We start from the raw sequence: 22,316 nt of genomic DNA, 5'->3' as shown, positions 1-22,316 counted from the left end.
ATCCTGTGTCTTCAGTATCACTCAACCCTGTTTGTATAACAAAAGCCACTTCCTTAATTCTGCAGGAAGTGACATCATTTTAGAGGGAAAACAACCTATGCTTGAGCATCAGTCTTATTTCTGAATCTGATCAATTCTGGGATGTTTTGTGGTGTAGTTTTTGTTTCTCTAAAGGGTAAAGTTTCACCTGAGTGGATCTCTGAAGGCTGATATACAGCGTTACAGAAAGACGACGATCAGACTGATTTCTCTGTGAGCTGTACCTGCGGCCACTCTCCTCCTGAACGAGCTCTTCTCTTGATCTCCTCCACCGTCTTCCTCCTGGAGTCCTGATCCGAGCGCGACACGAACACGGGCCGGATGTATCTGATGAGAGCTGAGGAGACAGACACGGGTTTCAGAACGCAGGTGGAGGAAGCTTTACTCTCCAGAACATCATGAGCCCTTCGAGGACAGCGCCACACGAATGAGGAATTATCACAAATCATCTGTGAGGGGCAGACCAGGGTCTCCTGCTATAGGCTCAATCTCACAGAGAAGAGAAGAAAAAATATCCTCTTGGTCATATTAAACACTAAAAACAGTCATATTTTGCATAAAGAAAATTAAGATGTTTCAGGTGTATTAAGATTGTTCATATCTACAACATTTTGTTTTGGGATGATTCTTTAATTAATGTACTACATTCAAAAAAGAAGTGAACATTTTCATATAAACTTCTAATAATCTGGAGAGCAGTGTGGAATTACAAATGATTAACTGTCTTAATAATACATTAGAATGGAAAAAATTGTATTGCATTATAACTATATCTTAACTTATAATTCCACTACCATTCTGTGGTCCGTACGTTTGAAAGTAGTTATTACTTTTATTCATCAGGGATGCATTAAATTAATCAGAAGTGACAGTAAAGCCATTTATGTTACAAAAGATTTCTATTTCAAATAAAAGCTGTTCTTCTGAACTTTCTATTCATCTGTGAATCCTGAAAAATAAGTTTCCACGCAGGGTGTCTGCAGGGTTGTAAAGCTCAAATGTAAAACTTTTTAAGACCTGCACAGATAAAATGAACACCATATGAGTGGGGGGGGTGGATGTCTGTGTCAGACAAAGGTTTTCACAAAAACAAAAACTTTTATAAAATGATAAACTTCACATTTCATCCTTTAAACCATTTTTAAGAAAATAGATTAGCCAAACATGTAAATTATTATATTAACTTAAACATTTATCATCAACCAATTCACCAGTTCACATTTATATCTCCGCATGTTTGCAGCGTAAAAACATGGGTGGAAAAAAAAAAACAGCAGAAGGGCGGACTGTTTATTCAAAGAAATCACACCCTTTCCAGCAGGGGGCACTGTCGGAACAGCAGAAATACAGCGGCTTCCCTGGTAACCTCAGCACCTGACTTTGTGTAGAGTTTGTTTTTTCAATGAAATCAAAGCCTTTTGATGTTTAATCATCACATTAATCCGTATCGCAATTCTCGTCTTTACCTCCCAAAATTTAAAACCTCTTGAAATCATAATCAAGATTTCTTGTTACATTTAAGACTTTTTATGACCTTAAATTTGATGCAACTAAATTTAAGACTTTTTGAGACTTTAAGGACCCGCATAAACCCTGTCCACAGAAATATTGAGCAGCACAGCCAGGGCCGCATTAAGACTATAAGGGGCCCCTGGGCTTTACCTCTTGAGGGGCCCTTCCAGGGCTAGACAATAAGGACTGCCCGATTGCCCGAGGCTAGTGTGAATGACGCTCGGGACAGTAGATGGAACGGTCACTTGCCCAATCGGGCCAGTGCTGTAGGGTGTGCGTTATATGTAGTCTATGATATCGTAATTGATTTAACGATCTGATATTATCGAGTATGCATCTCACTTTACAAAAAACAAACAAAAAAACAACACCCGTTCTGTCCACGCATGCACTACGTGACGTAGTCCAGTAGGTTAGACTTGTGCACGTGATTTAGTCTTAATGCCTCAGAATTCAAATATACCCCTGTATATATTTCATATAATTAATAATTTAATATCTATGTTAACCAATATTACACAAAGAGTGCCGTTTTTCTCCAAATATTGGCATGATTACAAATGTGATGATTTTATTCAGCGTACAGTTTAATAAACAAGAACTTAATATGAAGAGACTTACATTTTAGACACCAAATCATCTGTTTCGCTGTATTTTGCCAACGAAAATGGTTCCAAAGTCCACATAATTGTTTTGCGTCTCTGAGCAACACTTCCTGATTGAATCAGCCGCTTGAATGAATCGGTTTGAATCTCAATGATTTGCTCATTAACAGTGATTCACTGTCACCTGGCGGGTTTAATTTCAGGTTTAAAGTGTCTTCATTTTTTTAATAATTCCACAGTATTTAACATTTTATATTTTCAACATTAAAAACATTTTTATGCATCTGTAACTGCTCTTGACTGATAAATTTTTAATAAAGTTTAATCTATTCTATATTTATACATTAGATTACAATGTCTGTACCTCAAAATCTCCTGTTTAAACCTACATGAAAAACTTGAAAAGCACCATTTATTTCATTTATATGTTTGTTCTGTTGTATTTATTTATGCTATTACTCGTAATTTGATTATTTTTAACTATTTTATTACTTACTGTTTATTTGTCTAACAGTATTTAAAATATAACTTAATCTAGTAGCTTGCTGTCATTAACCTACTGAGGTTAAATGTAACAAAGACAATGAAAACAATATCTATGCTTATGTTATAGGGCCATTTTCTTGTCTTTTACTTTTATTATTTTTTTGTTGTGGGGCCAGTGAAAATTTTGGTGGGGCAAGTAAAAATTTGAATCATTGGCCCGACCGGGGTTGAGCCCTGCCTTCATCCATTGGAACTGCATAATTAATCGTTAAAAGTTATGGTTCCACCCCTTTTACTGTTAGTCCGTTTGAATCTATTACACGTTACCCCCACCAGGTGGCAACAAGTGACTGTTAAAAATGCATTTGTCATGGAATCATTCTCAATTTAATTCAGTATTGCATGATGTCTGTTTTCTGCACACGCGCTTAGGGTGTGTCAGTCAACACGAGTACAGAGATCTTTTTCATGACTAATTATTGCGATTAAAAGGTAGTTTTAACATCAAGCACGTCCTACACGATTTTCTCATTCATGCATTTTTTTTTTTGTAAAAAAACGAAATGTGCCCAAATATCTTGCTTTAAAGAAGTGATACGAACATCAAGCGCAATTAAGTGTTTGCTTCTGAAGGCATACGCAACTTTAATAGTAACGATTGCTTTATTTAAATCATTATGTTAGTATGATAAAGCCTATTTAATTACATGTATGCAGAATCTTCATCTTTCCTTGGGCCTGCGTTAGGCATGCGTTAAAAATATGATGTTAGTTTCGGAATTTTTTTTAACAAACTGTTCTGACGTTCTACTTTATCTTGTGCTGTTTTTTCTTTTTTTTGCGAACCACTTTCGTATTTACGAGACATTGCTGTCACATTAGATTAGCTATTAGATTAGTTATTGTCATCATTAGAATACGCGGCAATTATCTTATAAAGAATTCAACGTAAGTATGTCACGTGAGTTCGATACAGGCCAATAACTGAATGCTTTCAGACAATGATGAATTTTATTGGATTTCAGACAATTAAATAATGCCCTGTGACTGAAGATTGCAGGGTTCACTGAGTGAGAGGGTTTGACTGACACTTCTCGAGCAGGACTTGCAACGCCCGCACGTGCATTCAAAGCAAAGCGATAAAGCGTAATTTTAAAGGGACAGCCAACGAATTATAAAAATCCGATTACAATATATTCCGGCATCATTGGGGCCCTCCCCCAGCCCGGGGCCCTGGGCTTAAGCCCAGGTAAGCCCGTGCATTAATGCGGCCCAGAGCACAGCTGTTTTCAACATTGATAACGATGCTGAAAATTCAGCTTTGATCACAGCAATAAATTACATTTTAACAGATATTGCATTTACTATATTTCTGATTAAATAAATGCAGCACTAATGAGCAAAAGAGACTTCCTTAAAACACATTTAGTCTATATCTAATGCTTTTTATAAATCAGCAACATTTTCAAAATGAGGAAACACGTGAATGAACTCGAGGATATCAGTGATGAAGATGATGAATGAATGAGAACAGCAGAAGAGATCAGAGGACTTACTGCCCCACACCGGGATGTCCTTGCTCTCCGCTTTCATCACGATCGAAGCCATGGTCATGGTGACAGGAATGGCGTCGAAGTAGGACGAGTGCGGGCCGAGGGTGAGGATGGGTGCTTCGGCGGGCGGAGCCTGTCTGCCCTTAATGCTGATCCAATGGAAACCGCCGGCGAACCACATGACCCGCATGATGGTCCTGAGCACCACGTCCACCAGCCTGCAGGAGAGCCAGCACACCCCCGTCAGACAGAACACAGCGCTGGCTTCCATTAGTGCTTCCTGAACACTGAACAGCTCTATCTGGAGAGAACTGCTCCTAGAACAGGGTGAGTTTGAGCATCTAAATAAACGTGTTTTTAACTCAGTGTAAAAAAGCTAAAAATGATGGAGTGTTTTTAGGGCTGAATGATTTGGGAAAACTGTGAAAAATGTCAGTGTTCTTCCAACTCCTGTATAAGTTCATTAAAGAAGAGATTGTTGTTTGCTGGTTTTACAGCTGCAAAGAAGACAATAATACAAAACTGCTTTACTCCTCACATGTGTGCAAAAACATTTTGGATTTACAGCCTCCTTAAAATAGTGACTTGTGAATATACAGCAGCAGGAATGAACCGGGCTAAACCCTGTACCACTGATGCATGGCAAGGTTTCTCTACCAATATTTTGGAATATATAAAGGAATAACTACTTGTTTGTTTTTCTCTTCTTCTTTCAGATTGTAAAACTATTGATATGTCTGTTGCTCCCCCTTCCCTGTTTTGTTAGTTTAATGGATGTTTTGTTGAATCAAAAAAAAAAAAAAAAAAAAAAAATTGTCAGTGTTGGTGGGATTCTTTCCACTGCAGATCTGCATTAGTAAAGCATCAGAACAAACCGACTCTGAGGAGCCGCTGAACGCTCAGGATCTGTTTCTCACAGCTCAGTGAGCTCATGTGAGCTTATCAGCACTTATTACACATCTTTAAAAGAGTGTTTAATTAGACGCTGGATCTACTGTACAGAACGGGATGTTTTCCAACAGGCATCTGGAAATAGACACTGAAAGGACAACAGTGTGTGTGTGTTTTCAACATTGATAATAATCAGAAATGTTTCTTGAGCAGCAAATCATCATATTAGAATGATTTCTGAAGATCATGTGACACTGAAGACTGCAGTAATGATGCTGAAAATACAGCTGTACATCACAGAAATACATTACTTTTTTGTTGTTGTTTGTTTTTTACATCTTTACTGTATTTTTGATCAAATAAATGCAGCTTTGGTGAGCAGAAGTCTTATTGACCCCAAACTTTTGAACCATAGCATAATACTAATATTTAAGCAGAAATGTGTGACTCTAAGGTGTTTAAATACTGATGTGAGAGCAATAATGTTTGCTGATGCTGTGACACACATTCAACCGATGCTGTGAGTTTAAAGGGGTCATGAACTGAGAAATCAAAAATCCCTTGATCTTTCACAAGGTCATTGTACTATAAAAACATCCTGTGAGTTTCAGAACTTAAAACTTTCTCCTTTCTAAAATCAGCCTATATTGAAGCCAATCTGCCAAAACGACAGGCTGTGGAATGAGCCACTTTATGACATAATAGTGGGGCTAAACCCCGCCTCCACAGAAGATCATCAACTCCTGCTTCTGCATCACTGCCGTTTAGCTCCACCCACCGGTTCTACAGCACTGTCAGTTTAGCTCCGCCCACCAGTTCTACAGCACTGTCAGTTTAGCTCCACCCACCGGTTCTACAGCACTGTCAGTTTAGCTCCACCCACCAGTTCTACAGCACTGTCAGTTTAGCTCCGCCCACTGGTTCTACAGCACTGTCAGTTTAGCTCCACCCACCAGTTCTACACCACTGCCCGTTTAGCTCCGCCCACCAGTTCTACAGCACTGTCAGTTTAGCTCCACCCACCAGTTCTACAGCACTGTCAGTTTAGCTCCGCCCACCGGTTCTACAGCACTGCCCGTTTAGCTCCGCCCACTGGTTCTACAGCACTGTCAGTTTAGCTCCGCCCACTGGTTCTACAGCACTGTCAGTTTAGCTCCGCCCACCAGTTCTACAGCACTGTCAGTTTAGCTCCGCCCACCGGTTCTACAGCACTGCCCGTTTAGCTCCGCCCACCGGTTCTACAGCACTGCCTGTTTAGCTCCGCCCACCAGTTCTACAGCACTTCCCGTTTAGCTCCGCCCACCGGTTCACTCCTGTAGTGTGTATAATGAGAGAGGCAAACGGAGGTCTACACATAAACCAAATGATAAACATGCTCCGAAGTCAACAAAATGCTATTCAGTGCCAAGCTGTGGAAAAATAATCGCCTTCCTTCTGATCCCAACATTAGGAAAGAGTGGATGAACTTTATTTTTAAAGAAGATCTAGACAGCATCAGTGAGAACTTCTGCTTTGTTCACTTCATTTCACCGTGGATTCGTTTACAGCCACAATTCAACAGTATTTTCAGAAAGATTGAAACTAAGAGACAATGTTGTGTGACTATAAGTAATGTCGCACCACACAAATGTGAGGAACTGTTTTCATTACGTGCTCACTATTGCTCTGTCTGTTATTACAGATCGTTTGATTTGAACTGAGAATTTATGTGTCCATCTGTGAAGGATGTAGCTGTCAATCACACACACTGTTAGCCAATCACAGCAGTGGGCGTTTACTTCTGAGTCATTAATCACACCTGTTCAATGAGCGGGTCAAAACAGGACAGAGGATAGCCTATTACTTCAGAATGATGATGTTTTCTGATGTAAAACCTTGATAACATTGTAAATGGAGCTCAGAGAACAGAAAAAAGGCAGTTCACGGCCCTTTTAAGGCTGGACTCATTTGAGACTCTCTTTTCTCTATGTGCTTCGTGTGGCAGGAACAGAAGCTGTTCTGCTGTGCTTGTGCTGCTCTCGTACTGAACATCAGATCTTCCAGCAACTTCCTGATTTATGAAATAGAGGATTCCCCTCACCACAGACAGACTCTAAACACTACAGCCAGATGAGTGATGGGAATATGCCCAGAATGCTGTGAATCTGAGCCAGTAATGAAGGGTGTTTGTCTAGAGCGGTTCTCGCTGCAGTGTTTCTGTCAGCTGAAGTGAAGCAGAGCAGCTCTTTACTTTCTCCATAAGCACTGCGGCTCCACCGCTGTCTCGGAGCGGCCCACCGACGCGATGAAGGCAAACGGCCAGGCCAGCAGCATCATGAACGCCGCTATGAAGAGCCGGATGGGGAAGAGCGTCACCGTCATAAAACCGATCTGCAGAGAGAATGACACACACACACATAAAGCTTTAAAATGAACCATTTCTGCAGACCAGAGAGGTGCATGTTTCCTGTTCAAAGCTGACGACAGACCAGAGGTCATTACACTATCAGTGTCCGAGCTCAACGCTTCCTCTCAGCAGTCCTGACAAACACAAGCTTAGTTTCCAGCAGAAAACTGCTCACGTCTGCACTCACACCTTCATGCCACTGGCCTACGGTTCATCGGGAGGGTGGAAAATTATCATTAAAAATAAATTATGACTAATGAAACAACTTCATAACATCATTGTGGATTTTAGGGGGAAAAGAACTATTTAAAAATGAATTAAAAATGTGATGCGTCCCGTTAAAGACACTTAATCAGTGTTCTTCAAATGTTAAACAAAACATGCACAAAGAAATACAAGTCATGCATGATCAAAAAAAAAAAAAACAAAACATAAAAAAATAAAAGGACACTGTTGCTCCCAATAATATTTAATAATTTATTAGACATTAAAGAACATTTAATTGATTACTGCTTTTAATAACTTTTTCAAATGTTAAATATTGATATAGTCATTTAACACTGATTTAATTTGTTTATTTGAATACAATAATTGTATTAAATGTTAATGTTCTTAAATGAATGTTGAGACAGAGCGAGTAGTGTTGGGTATTGCACTTAAGAAAAGAGCCATAAAACAAAAGTTTTTATTGAAAAATAAATAAATAAATAATCATTAAATTAAACAATATATTAAAAGTTTGAAGTATACAGAAATATATAAATATATAGGGATGCACCAATCTGTACTCAGAATCTTATCTTGTATTGTAATAAATAAGCTTATATGACACCAGTATTTTAGATAACAATTAAAGTGTACAATTCTGGATTTCAATTTCGATACAACAGCAAAAACTACTAGCCTGACAAATATAAAGTTCAATCATTATTAAAGACATTATTAAAGAATCACACACACACACAATTATATATATATATATATACACACACACACACACACACACACACACACACACACACACATACATATATATATATATATTTTTTTTTACAAATGCAGTGTTTTCAGTTTCTAGCATGTGCAATTTTGGATTTAAATTAGACTGTATAATTTAAAGATTTTAAGCACAAACAGAATAGTCTTACTTTAGCTTTGTGAAATTAATTATGCTACATAAAACAGCTGCATGAACCCGAAGCAGCAGACAGACTGAATGAGGCGCTATTTCTCTCTCTGACAGCAGGTGGCGCTTATGGAACAGCAGCGTTTCCTTGGTTACTGCTGTACAAAGCAGCGTCTCTGCTATTTTCATAATAATTTATAATATTTATAATCCACTGATAATTGACAGCCTTTTTTACAGTTTAGAATATATTTTCTGCTTTATTTTCAAACACTCGACCCAAACCAAAAAACAAAAACACTCTAAATAAAACAAAACAATAATGCTGTGGAGTAAAAACATGTGATAATGTTCTCTCTCATTAAAAACAATTACAAGAAAAACTTATCATTACATGTCAAAACAAAGCAAGTTAATCCTCACATCGCATGCTCTCAAACTGCTGATGAGATCAAGAAGAGAAATGTCATGTTTATAATGACAGCTGTTTTCTAATGTTGTGGCAGATGGCCATCTAGGGAACCCGTCTGATCGTGACATCGTCTGATGCCAGTTTGGTAGACATCCTAGACACCTCGAAGATGAGCTGTGACACAGGACGCATTCAACAGATCACAACACACAAACTAGAGCTCCATCGGGCCCTGAAGCCGTGGTTATCAAACACTTGCTCTTATCAGCACGCCACTGCATTTGCACACTGATAGCTTTCAAAGTGACCATTTGCACACTGATAGCTTTCAAAGTGACCAATTACCAGCGCTGGAAGACATTCATGCTTTCCATGGAGCCGCTTTAACTGAGTCAATCAGACCAACAGGCGGCCAAATCCCATATCAGCGAGCAGAGGCGCTAAAACACAGCTTCATGCTCGAAATATCACAAGAACCAGTCTGCTGACCAGCCGCCAGCTCCTTCATGATAACATTCACTCACCTTACAACTCACACCATTCTGAAGAAGCCAAAACCAGAGTCTCCCGTCAACAGAACCGCACAGATCAAGCTGGATATTGCAGCAACATGATATAACGTCTGCATCAGTGCAACACTCTGCATGAAGAAACTCTCCTTTAGTTTGGAAATACATAAATACTAAAAAGTTTCACTCTCACTCCTATGAGAAACTGAAGTACTCGTATGTTTTAAAATACTCTAAATCAGACTACAGTTACTTTTTACTGATTACATATTCACACGATAGCAATAAAGAATTCATAAATTCTGCCTAATTCCTCTTTTCCTTTCTAAAATAGTCTATCGCTTACATACATTCAGAAAGTCCTCCAGTTTCGTGGACATTCACAGGAGATCAGTCATTACTCAGATGGCTGTAATTACACAACACTGAGAGGCCACACAGCATCGGAGCCCTGGATTTACAGAAATCACTTCTGCAATGTTTAATGCACTCATGCTGTCAATAATAGAGGTCGACCGATTAATTGGCTGATTTTTGGCAATTTTTAATTAATCGGCATTGGCCGATTTTGCTGCAAATTAGGCCGATTTCTAGGCAGTTGCACAGGCGGGCAGCTAAGAGTTGCTGCAGAGCTCCCTCTGAGGCTGCGTGAGAGACGGAGCAGCTCACACTCTTAAGTTATCATATTCATAAGTGCAACAAGTCATTTGCATGTGAAAGTGGAAACGTTCAATTCAGACAAAACTTCTGGGATGATTATAACGTGCACTAGGGGTGTGACGAGACACTTATCCCACGAGACGAGACGAGACACGAGACTGGGTTCACGAGAATGAGATGAGACAAGACAAGATTTTTTGACTTTTTTAAAGAAATCCTTGATGAAATATATAGGGAAAAATGGTATTTTATTCAACTGAAAAACAGAAAATGCAAAAAAAAAAAAAAAAAAAAAAAAAAAAAATTGTAGCTGCATTTTGAAATCAAACAGTACTTTATGAAATTAAATATCTATTTTAATAAATTGTATGCAGGTATAAACATGTAAACACTGTTAAAGGTTTTGCCACAAACTCAACTGACAGACAAGTAATTGCACAAAATTATATAGTATAAATATAAATAAATAATAAACAACACAAATAATATCCTTTTAAAGTAGCAGTCAGTCAAGTTTATTATCTAGTAAACTGATTTCCACTTTCCATTCAATTTTTCTCAACTCCTCTTTAATAGTATATACATTTTCACATCAATTTATTAAAAGTTTAACAAAAAATACATGTTATGAAATGTTTTATTTTTTTCTCAGCATATTATATATATATATATATATATTATTGTTACCAAATTCTGTGTTTTAGCATGTCTAATTGTTTGAATGACATTTTACAATGCATAAAATATACAACGTAATTTATTCATTTAATTTTTGGCAAATATATATTCAAATTATATAACATGGAGATTGTTACCAAATTCTGTGTTTTAAATGTTGTGTGATTATTCCTTTAAAATAATGTTTGTGTTTATTCCTTTAAAATAATGTTTGTTTCATCTTAGTTGTAGTAAGTAGGCTGTGTACATTCTATTGTCGTTATTTCAAACCGGACTTTTATTTTGACGGGTTGCCGTGAATACCTTCACAGTTCTGTGTATGTGATATGACGCTAGTTTTACTCAAATCAAACGGTCAAACGCTCATGAAGTGACTCTCAGAGCAGTTCTGTGTTAATGTCCTCATTAAGTGAGAATGCAGATGCTGAAATCACCGCGAGAGCCATGCACGCTTCTGTGTGTGTGTGTGTGTGTGTGTGTGTGTGTGTAAACCGCCCGTCTGTGCTATTCATTAACAGAGACACGCAGAACATACAGGATTCATATTTTAATCGACTTTTGTGGCTTTATATTTACAGATACTAGTCCATATTGTGATTTAAGTGTAATGACCTACTTTTGATTAAATCATTAAATTCCATGACATTCCACGTTAAACTGTGAATTCTGTTTTCTTGACTGGATAAAGACTTCACTGCATAATTTTTGCACTTATCATGCGAACACTTGCCTGATGTGAACATAATATCTTACATACCTTTCATTACATACCACTGGTGAAAGAGCCAGTGTAATGCAAATATACCTTCACCTTCTCGTCACATCCCTAATGTCCACGTTAACTTTCCTCGTGAAAGTGTGTGTAGGTCTGACAGCATCCTCCATGATGTCAGCGCACTCTGAAGCAGTTATGAGCAGCAGGCTGTGTAATATGTGTGAAATCTTTTATTTGTTATCACTATGGCTGTTTGACTTACAGCAGTGTCCAGTGTTTCCTATACATTGAGTTATTTGTGACGGCTCATCACTATATCAAAACTGACCGCCATATAGATTTTCCAAAAGGCTTATACTTCGTTGAATAAAATTTGCGCTTCACGTTTCAGAATTAAAATGCAGCACGTGTGTTTTTCTAATGATGTATCTTTGTAAAGAACCGAATGTCTTCAGAAAAGCTTCGACGACGTTTTCATTTTGTCTTTGCTGTAATGTCTGATAAAGAAGTGTTTGTGAGCAGTGCTTATTTGATTACAGCCGTTACCGTGGAAACCACTATATCTCTGCTCCCACAGCGCCTCCTGCTGGCAGAGCATTAATCTGCAGTCTGTGGAAACACTGGTGTCTGTCAGAAAACAAAGTGTGCTTCAGAACTGTTTTGAGAAGATGCTGAAGTTTTGAGCCATGTATTATTACTCTAAATTGGGCTACTACTACTATTACTATCTTGTACCCTGTAATAATCATTTGCTCAAACTCACTTAAGACAAAAAGTAAATCGGCCAAATATATCAGCCAAAAAAAAAAAATCAGTTACAGATTACGAATCGTAAGTAAATCTCCCAGCTCTGTTTGTTCAGGTGAAGGACACAAACAGGTTCACCGAGGTCCTGGCTAGAGTTACAGAAGGACAGCAAGACACTCCTCATATTCAAGATCACTTCAACAACTATGACAAATCAGCACAAAACAAATCATTCTGGAAAACGTCTACGGTCTTTTGTCCTTACAGTGAAACTCAATGGGCTCTGTTATTGTTTCGACCCAAATTATATTCAAGATATCTTCTTTTGTGTGCCGCAGAAGAAAGAAACCCCACACATGAGGGTGAGCCAAAGATGAGAGTAACTGAACACACTTTAAAGACACACACCAGACCAGTGTCTTAATAACCTTGTCCTCCTCGAACGACCGCAGACTGGTGTTCCTCACACGAAGACTAGTCGTGCATCATCTGAAATCACTCAAACAAGCACTCCATGTTTGGGATGATTTGGTGCATTAATAATTGCACAAGAAGAAATCTTTGAAACAAGTAATTTTGTGTTTCAATAAGTAATAAGTAATGTTGTGCATCAAGCATAAAATAAATAAATAAATAAATAAATAAATAAATCCACAGTAGCATCATTTTTTTTTCTTTAAAAGAGGAAAACACTGAGAGAATGATTTCATTGCTCATTACATTTCCTGTCGCTCCGTCAAAATATGGAGAAGGTTTCTGCATGACAGTGTTGGGATATTAATTAAATTTTCTGCTAAAACAAGATTTCTCTCTCTCTCTCTCCATGCATCAAAGCTATTTTCCACTCTTTAAGTCTGTCTCCAGTAGGGCTGCAACAGATGATTATTTTGATAATCGATTAATCTAACAATTATTAGAACAATTAAATGACTAATCATTGATTATTTCACCGATTAATCAGCAGGTTTTGATAGATTATTCAGCTTTTGTAATTAGTTAAATACGGAGTACATATTTTGATAAATAAAACAAGGTAGCAAGCTTCTGAAAATGTCTAACAAGTATATCACTTTAACGCAATTAGAATTATTCTAGAATGATTTTTTACGCATGTTTAACACTTTGCATGTCTCAGAAGCGTGGTGTCTTCTATTGCTCTGCATCTGGGAGTGCTGGATGAAGTGCACACACAGTCTGGAGACGGTCTCTGTTTGTTTGCAGTGCAAGGGTAAATGAAGAAGTGTCTGTCTGAACAAGTGCAGTGTGTGTTTACTCAGGAAACTGATGTTTTGTGTATTTGAGGAGCAGAAAAGTGTCTTACGCAGGTTTCAGCTTCACATCAGTGTAACTACAGCAGCTCCATAGCTATACATTTCTTTACAAAGACAACTATACATTTGATTTTAGATGTGTGTCAGTTATAAACGTGAAAGTTTTAAAGTCTTGAAAGTGTTATTAATGCAGGGATTCACACGAAAATGGTAAACAACAAAAACGGCTCCGATCATGTCCTTTCAGTCATACTTCGATATAGAATGAGCTGTTTTTAATGTTTTTGTTTGTTTGTTTGTGTTTTATATAATACACCATACTTTTACCCAAACTGAATAATTAAAAACAAGTTTAAATATGTAAATCTTCTCCGCATATTTTTGATTCTTCATTTTCTTTTCTGATATACTCCGATTCTTGTTAAAACACACCAGACATGATTATTCTGTACATTTTTAGCACTTTTGTGTGAAATCATATTTATTTTACCCATCAAAAGTGTGCTGTCCCTTTAATTGAGCGTAAACAGTGCAGCAGAAATGACTCCACACGGAAACCAAAAACCATGCAAATTTAAAGCAATCAGAAAAATAAATATCAAGTTTTTTTTTTTTTTTTTTAATTAAGAAATGAATATAAGAAAACATAAGAAAAAGTATAAACTGTCAAAAACATTGATGCACTAGTGCTGGGCGGTTTGACCAAATATCTGCATCACCTTTTTCTTGCTGTCTTTATATGAATCAGAATGCATAAAACAGATTGCATTTTAATCACTATCCAAACAAACATGTTACATGTAGCATGAGAAGTTTTTGATTTACATTATATTGTATAATTTCACAATTAAAAGCAAAAACAGAATGGTCTGACCTTAGCTTTGTGTAACTACGCTACATAAAACAGAATCACAGAAACTGAATGAGACGCAGGTTCACTCTCTGACAGCAGGAGGCGCTCATGGAGCAGCAGACACAGCGTTTCCTTGGTTACCGCTGTAAACAAAGCAGCGCTGCACTTATAAACTCTACACTTTTCTGAAATATATTCATATGAACCCCCACTCATAATTCAGTAATTAGGATTTTCATCCAATATTTCACGGATCGTGAACAGTGAGCAAACCACTGAAATTTCAAAATGACATAACGAAGCCTCGTTTACTGAAATCACGTGACTGTGGCAGTTTAATACGCACTCCTCCAAACCACCGTCTCCAAACAAACGATTCACAGAAGTTTCGAAGCTTCAGGAAGCAGTGCTTCAAAAGCACCCATCACTAACATGAGCAGCCAATATATCAATAAATATTTCAATATTTCTCCAAGTATGTACACTTTTGGACTATAAGTCCTTACTGATGCTGTTCAGTGCAGCTCTGAACACAAATAAACCGCAGCAGACCTGTCTGAATATGAATGCATGCTGTTATTCTATTCAACATATCAATTATCGATTGATTATTTTGCACTCCTGACATAAAGAAATTACTGTCACTGCAACTGAGTTTTATCATAACACTGTTCAAATATTGAAGCTGGAGTCTAATCTCTCTAATGATACACAGCTTGTCCAGATTGAGTAAGAGTGTGCCGTTTTAATCTGATAATCTGAGGCTGCCGGCGATCTCATTCCACAACGCTGTCTGCACTGCTTAGGCACTTGTATGCTGGTTTTTTAAAAATGCACACCAGTTTACCGTTTGAACCGGTATATCACATCCTTAAAAGTTTAAATAGGAAAGCCTACAAGAAACCGTATCACTCTGTTGTAATGTGAACTGAAGTCTGATGATGTAGCTAAAAACATCACATGGTTTTATTTATTGGTGAGCTCTTTAAATTATTGCCGTCTTTTCCTGTACATTTTCTTCCTATAATGTCCCTTCATCACGGCAGAGAGCAGCGCAGGTTTCACAATCCGTTTGACTGCCTGGTCTGAACCGGAGGTCGATCTTTTCAACAAACATGTTAAACTGTTTCTGAGAACTGACTTCTATCATCAGAGCTTCAGCAAAAGACCCAGCAGCTCTCAAACCTATCCCACACACGTGAAGAAAAACCTCCTCTACATAAAAACGTCCAGTCATGTACAGTAGCTTGAAGTGTCCTGCTTATTCTGAGCTGCAGTGTTCTTGCCCTTTAATCAAGAAAATCATCTAGGAACGTCTAACTCAACAACAATACAACAGACAGCCTGTTGTGAGCATCATAAGACTGGAACACACTGGTCACGAGCACGTTACGATCTGAATCATCTCACTGACTGAAGGACTGAGCGTTAGACGTGACAAGAAAACTAAAAGATCATCATTAAAATACAGCGTGGAGCTCATAACATCTACCATAACATCTACTGCAGCGGCGAACGTGTCTGAAAACATGTGAATCTGTGGTTATATATGGACATGACCGGACCGGACCCGTCTCCGAGTGAACCACGGGGTCAAAGGTCTGTCCAACACAAACATGACCCACAAGACTGCAGATACTTGGGTCTTAGTGTCTGATCATTCAAAACACTTTCCGTCATTTATGGACAAATATCTCTATGAACATTCTCACAGTAAAGGATTAAAAGTGAATCAAATAAAGGTTTAAAGCAGCCCTTGCTTCCTGCAACTGAAGGAGCAGAACCCGCAGAAGAGCCTGCTAATACCAGAAGTTCTTTTGACTCAATGAATCAAGTGTTAAACAGAGGATGAAACCCGAGTGCCAGTATTGATCAATGTCACGTCAAAAAATATCAAGTGTTAAACTTACTGATCGAGAAAAAACAACATAATTTCTTTTGATATCAATGTCACGTCAAAAAAAAAAAAATCAATTTTAAAACTAACTGATCGAGAAAATCGAGAAACCCGAGCACAAACTGACAGCCAGTCATCACAATGAGGAATGATCATTCACAGGAACTGTTGGTTTCTGAGAATGAGGAATGATCATTCACAGGAACTGTTGTCTTCAGTCACAATGAGGAATGATCACAAACATTAACTCAACACTTCAATGCCACGATCTGTCTGTTAATTAGATCAAATAAATACAAAGCATTACTACAAAAACACCTTCAACACGGTGACGCTAAAGCAGCCGGAGAGGTCAGTTCACCATGAGAATAACCTACGCTTAGTTCAAAGAATAATCCAAACAACAATTGAAAAGACGACTGGTCACACACCTTTACGTGTGCTGATGCAGACTACAAAATACCAACATATATGCACACATAACTATAACTGCAAACATGAGCACGATTACAGCTAGCATCATTTCTGAGATCTAACTGTTCTAGCATACTTCAGTGAGTTCTGATTAAACTCTTGTTGGCTAGCATTACTTACTTAGTGAGGATTAATCTATGTTTAACAGGAAATAGATTTATTTATTATATTATCGTTTAGTTGTTTAGTTGATGTTAATATATTGCCATCTAGAGGCTATTTTAATTAGTTATGAAAGATATGAAGGCTAATAAAATAGCCCTATGTTAAAACACAATGTTAGAAATAAAGAATGGATCTATGCATATTTCATCTCGTGTGTGCGATTTAATGAACCTGTTTTGGTGTTCTATTGCACAATAACGGCAGCTAGCCTATTTCACGGAAATAAAAAGATAACGAAAATCTAATAACTTTTTCAGTTTTTTGCATGTATGTTTGCTTGATTAAAATATTTAATACATTTTAATGCAATTAATAAAATTAAGAAGAATGTAAGAATTTTGTTTTGAAACATGATAATTGCTATTTAACAGCAGCTCAGCATGAATAATTTTATACAATTGTCCAAGAATTTCGGTACACAAACAGTAAACAATTAGGCCTACTAGATTTTATGTCGGAGCGGGAACTGAGCAAGAATTGGTTCGGCGAGCGTGTAGGCGGAACGACGGAGTGCTTGCTTGGGCGGTTTGAGCGACTGAGTGGAGCGCACGTCAATAGAGCGGAAAACGTAGCGGAGCGTCACAGCGCTCCGCTTCGCTCACATGCTCTGGTTCGGATCATGATTAAAATCCAGTGGTTGGCTGTAATTTTAAATGGAAAAAGCACAGACAAAGCCTTAGTTTATATGAGGAGATTTCTGTTATTTGTATTATTTATTTGACTTGGGGTTTGTTTTAAAATTCCAATTTAGTTGTTATTCTACATATTTAAATTTCACAAAGAAATGTACAGCATTTTGTCCAAGCAATAATAAAAGGAACCACACATCCATCACTCCATCACACAACCGATCCAACGCTAGATAGAACATATATACATGATATATAACACAAACAAGAGAGACAGATAGATTCACAAAGCTAAAAGCAGACCATTCGTATTCTGTACAACGACAGAGAGAACAGAACAACAAATAGGGCTGCACGATGAATCAAAATAAAAAACAACATAAAGAACATAACAAAAAATAAATCAAAACTAAAAATCAAAAATAAATAAATCGTGATAAAAAAAAAGATTAGACAGAAACGATAAATCTCAGTTGTATCACTCAATTAAGCACAATAATCCAGCAGTAAATCTCCATCTGAAGACTAGAGAAACTCCAAACACACCCCAGGAAATCCCCATCACTGCAGCTGGATAAACAAGATTGAACTGCTTTACTTATTCTGTGTAAGAAGCCACATCATCTCACTGAAGGATGGATTTCAAACACTCAGCTGATGCTAGGAAGTGAGTTTGGAGTAAAAACGTTATTAAATATGGTATTTTCTAGAGGTGGGAATCTGTGGGTATCTCACGATTCGATCATGATTATCGATGCATCACAATGTTGTCACACATCCTGTACATCTGTTAGGGTGGGAATCTTCAGGCTAGGGATATGCCGGTATCACATTTTCCTGTTGCGATTAATTGATAATGTTGTGTCACGGTATGCGGTATTATCACGGTATTGAAATTACGTTTCAAAACATGGTCATAATACAGTATAACAGGTTAAATAACTTTTTTCTTATAACAAAAATAACTGAACATTAAAATACAATAAAGCAATACAGAAGTTAAAAGTTTTACACCGATTAAAGTGCTAAAGAACTTTAAAGACCCATAGGTATCACTTTACAATAAGACCTCATTAGTTAACATTAGTTAATGCATTAACATTCACAATGAGCAATAGCTACATTTGCTACAGAAGTTATTAATCTTTGTTAAAAAATACAAGTCTTAGTTCATGTTAGCTCATTAAATAATAAAGTTGCAACTTTCGATTTTAACAATGTGTTATTAAATATTGAAATACCTAAGATTAATGAATGTTTAGAAAAATGTTTCATTGGCAGTTTGTTAACTAATGAAGCCCTAATGTAAAGTGTTAATGAACAATAAAGAATCAAAACACTTTCTAACAATATCTAGGGCATGTTGTAGTACAGATTAAAATGGAAACATTTTATGGAAATATATAAATATTATTTTATATTATTTAAATGTTTAGAAAGTAGCAGCTGCTTTTATTTATGGGGTGTCCAGGGTAAGGGCTGCATTTGCTGCAGTTTAGCGCCATCTGCTGTCAGAGAGTGAATGTGCTTTCATTCAGCGCGTCTCTCACGTGTTCCTCCATGTGCTTCTCGTGCATGCTTGTTTACATCAGAGCGCACACGCTCTTTCATACAGTGTTGTGCATTTTGACCAGTTGATGGGAAAAGTATTCTTAAAATGCATTCCAAATTCTGAATAATCTGTAATATATAATTATTCACAGTATTTAGAAGTACACACGATAACAATATTGTGCATATTCATTACCGTGATATATCGCATTACCGAATACCGACACATGTCTACTTCATGCACTTCATGATCCGATCCGATTCTGATTCCGGGAGTCACATTCCAATTCCAAAACGATTCTTGATCTACATTTTTTCCCCAATTAATTCTCCTGCTGTGCAAATACATCTTTTCAACTTTACATCTTAAATAAAACTGCAGGTATACGCTTTTTGTTTATAGTTGGAATCTCTTCCATCTTAAAATCAGGGGTGTGAATCTTCAGTAGTTTCACAATTAAATTAAATTATGATCATCATTATTATCATTATCAACTCAATATCACGATGCGTCACATTCTCAGTTTTCAATACTACTGCACATGGCTACATCTTCATATAAATTTTATATCAAATTTATTTTGTGCAAAATTAACTTTTTTTTGTTAATATAAGCACAGCAGGCTATTTCTTTAAACAATTTCTTATTTAAAATAAGTGTTCTTTAAGTGTCCGAAAGTTTACAGACAATAGTTGAGGATTTTTCTATTTTTCCTCAGTATTATTGCCATTTGATTATTACTGATGAGATCAGACAGTGGCAGCTTTAACAGGCTGCACTCACACTAATGCACAGATCTATCAATATCAGATGTTTTGTCCTGCTCTGAAAACACAACTGACTGTGTGTACATCAGTTTTGTATAAAAGTATTAAAAAATGCAAGTGCATTTAACGGCAGCCACAATTGAGCTTCAGGACAACAAACACAAAGCACACGTGAAAGTCTGTCAGTAAGTGAGCTTCGTGGATCTAATAGTACTGCATTCCAAACGGCAGAAATGAGAGCATGTCTAAAGTCAAACACGGTGGGTGGAAGAACATACTGGCATGCGATGTCAACCGATGATCATATTAATTATTATTAAAAGATATTACTACTACTAATTATACTACCATACTAACAATATACAATGCACTACGGATTGATGAGCTGCTGGGTTCATGAATATTAATATTAATCGATTCATTGTGGTAAGACTCTCGCTCTCTCTCTGTGCATGTGTGAGACACAGCGCTATCAGCAAACCGACGGCGAGTCGAGCACCTTCAGAGTTTACAGTTCCGCAATTACAGGTGTGCTGTGGGTCCAGTGAGATGAACTGAAAAAGTACAGATGGCTTGATGGAGAGCAGAGCTCTGAAGCGCTCCGTCAGTGTTCAGCGAGTGAAAATACATCTGTGCTAAACTTATAATAGCCTCGAACACACACACTGGTGAGTAAAATCTAAGAATTTATTAGCCGATGGCTAACGATAGACATCATTTAGACGCCCAGAGTCAAATTTACTCACAAAAGTTGATTAAATGCAACGTAGAGGACTGAACATGCACGTGTCTCACAGCGCAAATTCTGTTCAGTGAAGCCCGCCGCATCTCCAGCGTGCACACGTGCCATATGCGGAAAAATAAACAAGCTCAGAATCGATTCTGAATCGTTGAAGAGAGAATCATGATGCATCGGAGAATCGATTTTTTTCTCCCACATCTAGTATTTTCACGTGCTTTCAGATGAAGCAGCATTTAATAGACGTTCACTGACGAGCTACACAAACATCTGTCATTATCTCTGAACGATTTCTTTGATTTCATAATCGCGCGATTAAATCATCTGTGGTTATGAACGTGATTTTGCGTAGCTTGTCTGTGAACTGCATGCTGGAGATTTACTACTGATCACAGAACCGGCTTTACTGACGAGATGTGCATCACAACCACAGGTGATTAATCGTGCAGCCCTAGCAACAGAATAACAGACAGTCAGATAGACAGAACAAATAACAGTGCGAACAAACAAAAGAGAGAATGAATGAATGAATGAATGAATGAATGAATGAATGAGCAACAGACAGAATAAACAAATAACAAAGAATGAACAAAAGACAGACACAGAACAAGTAACAGACAGAGTGAAAGGACAGACAGAACAAACAACAAAACGACAGACGAATAGATAAAAGACAGACAAAATGAAAAAAAACAAAAAAAAATAAACAAATAAACAAAAAATATAAAAAAAAAAAAATCTTCAGATCATCAGTCAGATCATCGCATCATCAGACAGAAGGCCGCTCTGAGGCTCGTGCTGAAGCGCGTTTGTGTCGCAGCGGCTCGCGCCTGACTCCTCGATCCTGATTGGCTCTTCCAGCCCGAGCGCAACATGTAGCACAGGAAGGAAACTCTGGTTCGCGCAGACCGGAGAGGAGCATACACAAACACAAACCTCACACGTACCTGCAGCTTCTGCGCCGTGGTGAAGCGCAGGTCGTGCACGAACGGGTTCCTGAACGGAGGAGGCAGCTCGCGCTTCTCTCCTCCACCCGCGAGTGTGCTCTCCATCAGCCTCAGCCTCATCCTCGACGAACCCCGAGCAATTAAACCACCAGAGCGCCGCTATACCCGTCTCTGCGTCCGGTAGATTCCGCTCGAGCGCGTTATTATCTGGCAGTCCCGGAGCTCGAGGAGGGTTGAGGGATTAGGCGGATCATGTATTTGACGCGCGCTTCTCCTTCCGTGTGCGCAGCGGCGGCAGACGCTCCTGCTGGATGTCATGGAGGGGCAGAATCCTGCCGGCGGTGCGCATGCGCGGGGCCGCTCCTGTTGCTGCTTCTTTTTCTTCTTCTTTTAGTTTATTGGCGGATTGCAATCATAACTTGTCAGGTGCACACCGCCACCTACTGTACCAGAGTATGCAGCATGGCTTATTATATAGCTTTACGTAATCTTAATAAAAAGAAAAAAACTATATACTTAAACTTACACACATACATATATGTGTATATATACATACACACGCCCATACACATACATATGCTATACAGGTGATGGTCATATAATTAGAATATAATCAAAAAGTTGATTTATTTCACTAATTCCATTCAAAAAGTTTAACTTGTATATTATATTCATTCATTACACACAGACTGATATATTTCAA

At 37.8% G+C, this 22,316-nt stretch overlaps 1 protein-coding gene across 1 annotated transcript in view; it reads right to left on the bottom strand.

Annotated features, from left to right (window-relative positions):
• LOC109061153 (lysophosphatidylcholine acyltransferase 1-like) overlaps positions 1 to 21,987 on the bottom strand; it is a 33,506-nt gene extending 11,519 nt beyond the window's left edge. The window contains exons 1-4 of the mRNA XM_042755506.1: positions 21,614 to 21,987; positions 7,317 to 7,456; positions 4,199 to 4,413; positions 264 to 376 (exon numbers count right to left, since the gene is read on the bottom strand). Of these exons, the coding sequence (XP_042611440.1) occupies positions 264 to 376; positions 4,199 to 4,413; positions 7,317 to 7,456; positions 21,614 to 21,733 (588 nt within the window). The 5' untranslated portion in view covers positions 21,734 to 21,987. The remainder of the gene's footprint in view (positions 1 to 263; positions 377 to 4,198; positions 4,414 to 7,316; positions 7,457 to 21,613) is intronic.
• Positions 21,988 to 22,316: the final 329 nt, after the last annotated feature.

This window comes from Cyprinus carpio, unplaced genomic scaffold (genome assembly GCF_018340385.1).
Source record: "Cyprinus carpio isolate SPL01 unplaced genomic scaffold, ASM1834038v1 S000006714, whole genome shotgun sequence".
In the NCBI taxonomy this organism is placed as follows: domain Eukaryota; kingdom Metazoa; phylum Chordata; class Actinopteri; order Cypriniformes; family Cyprinidae; genus Cyprinus; species Cyprinus carpio.
This window is presented reverse-complemented; position numbering and strand designations above follow the sequence as displayed.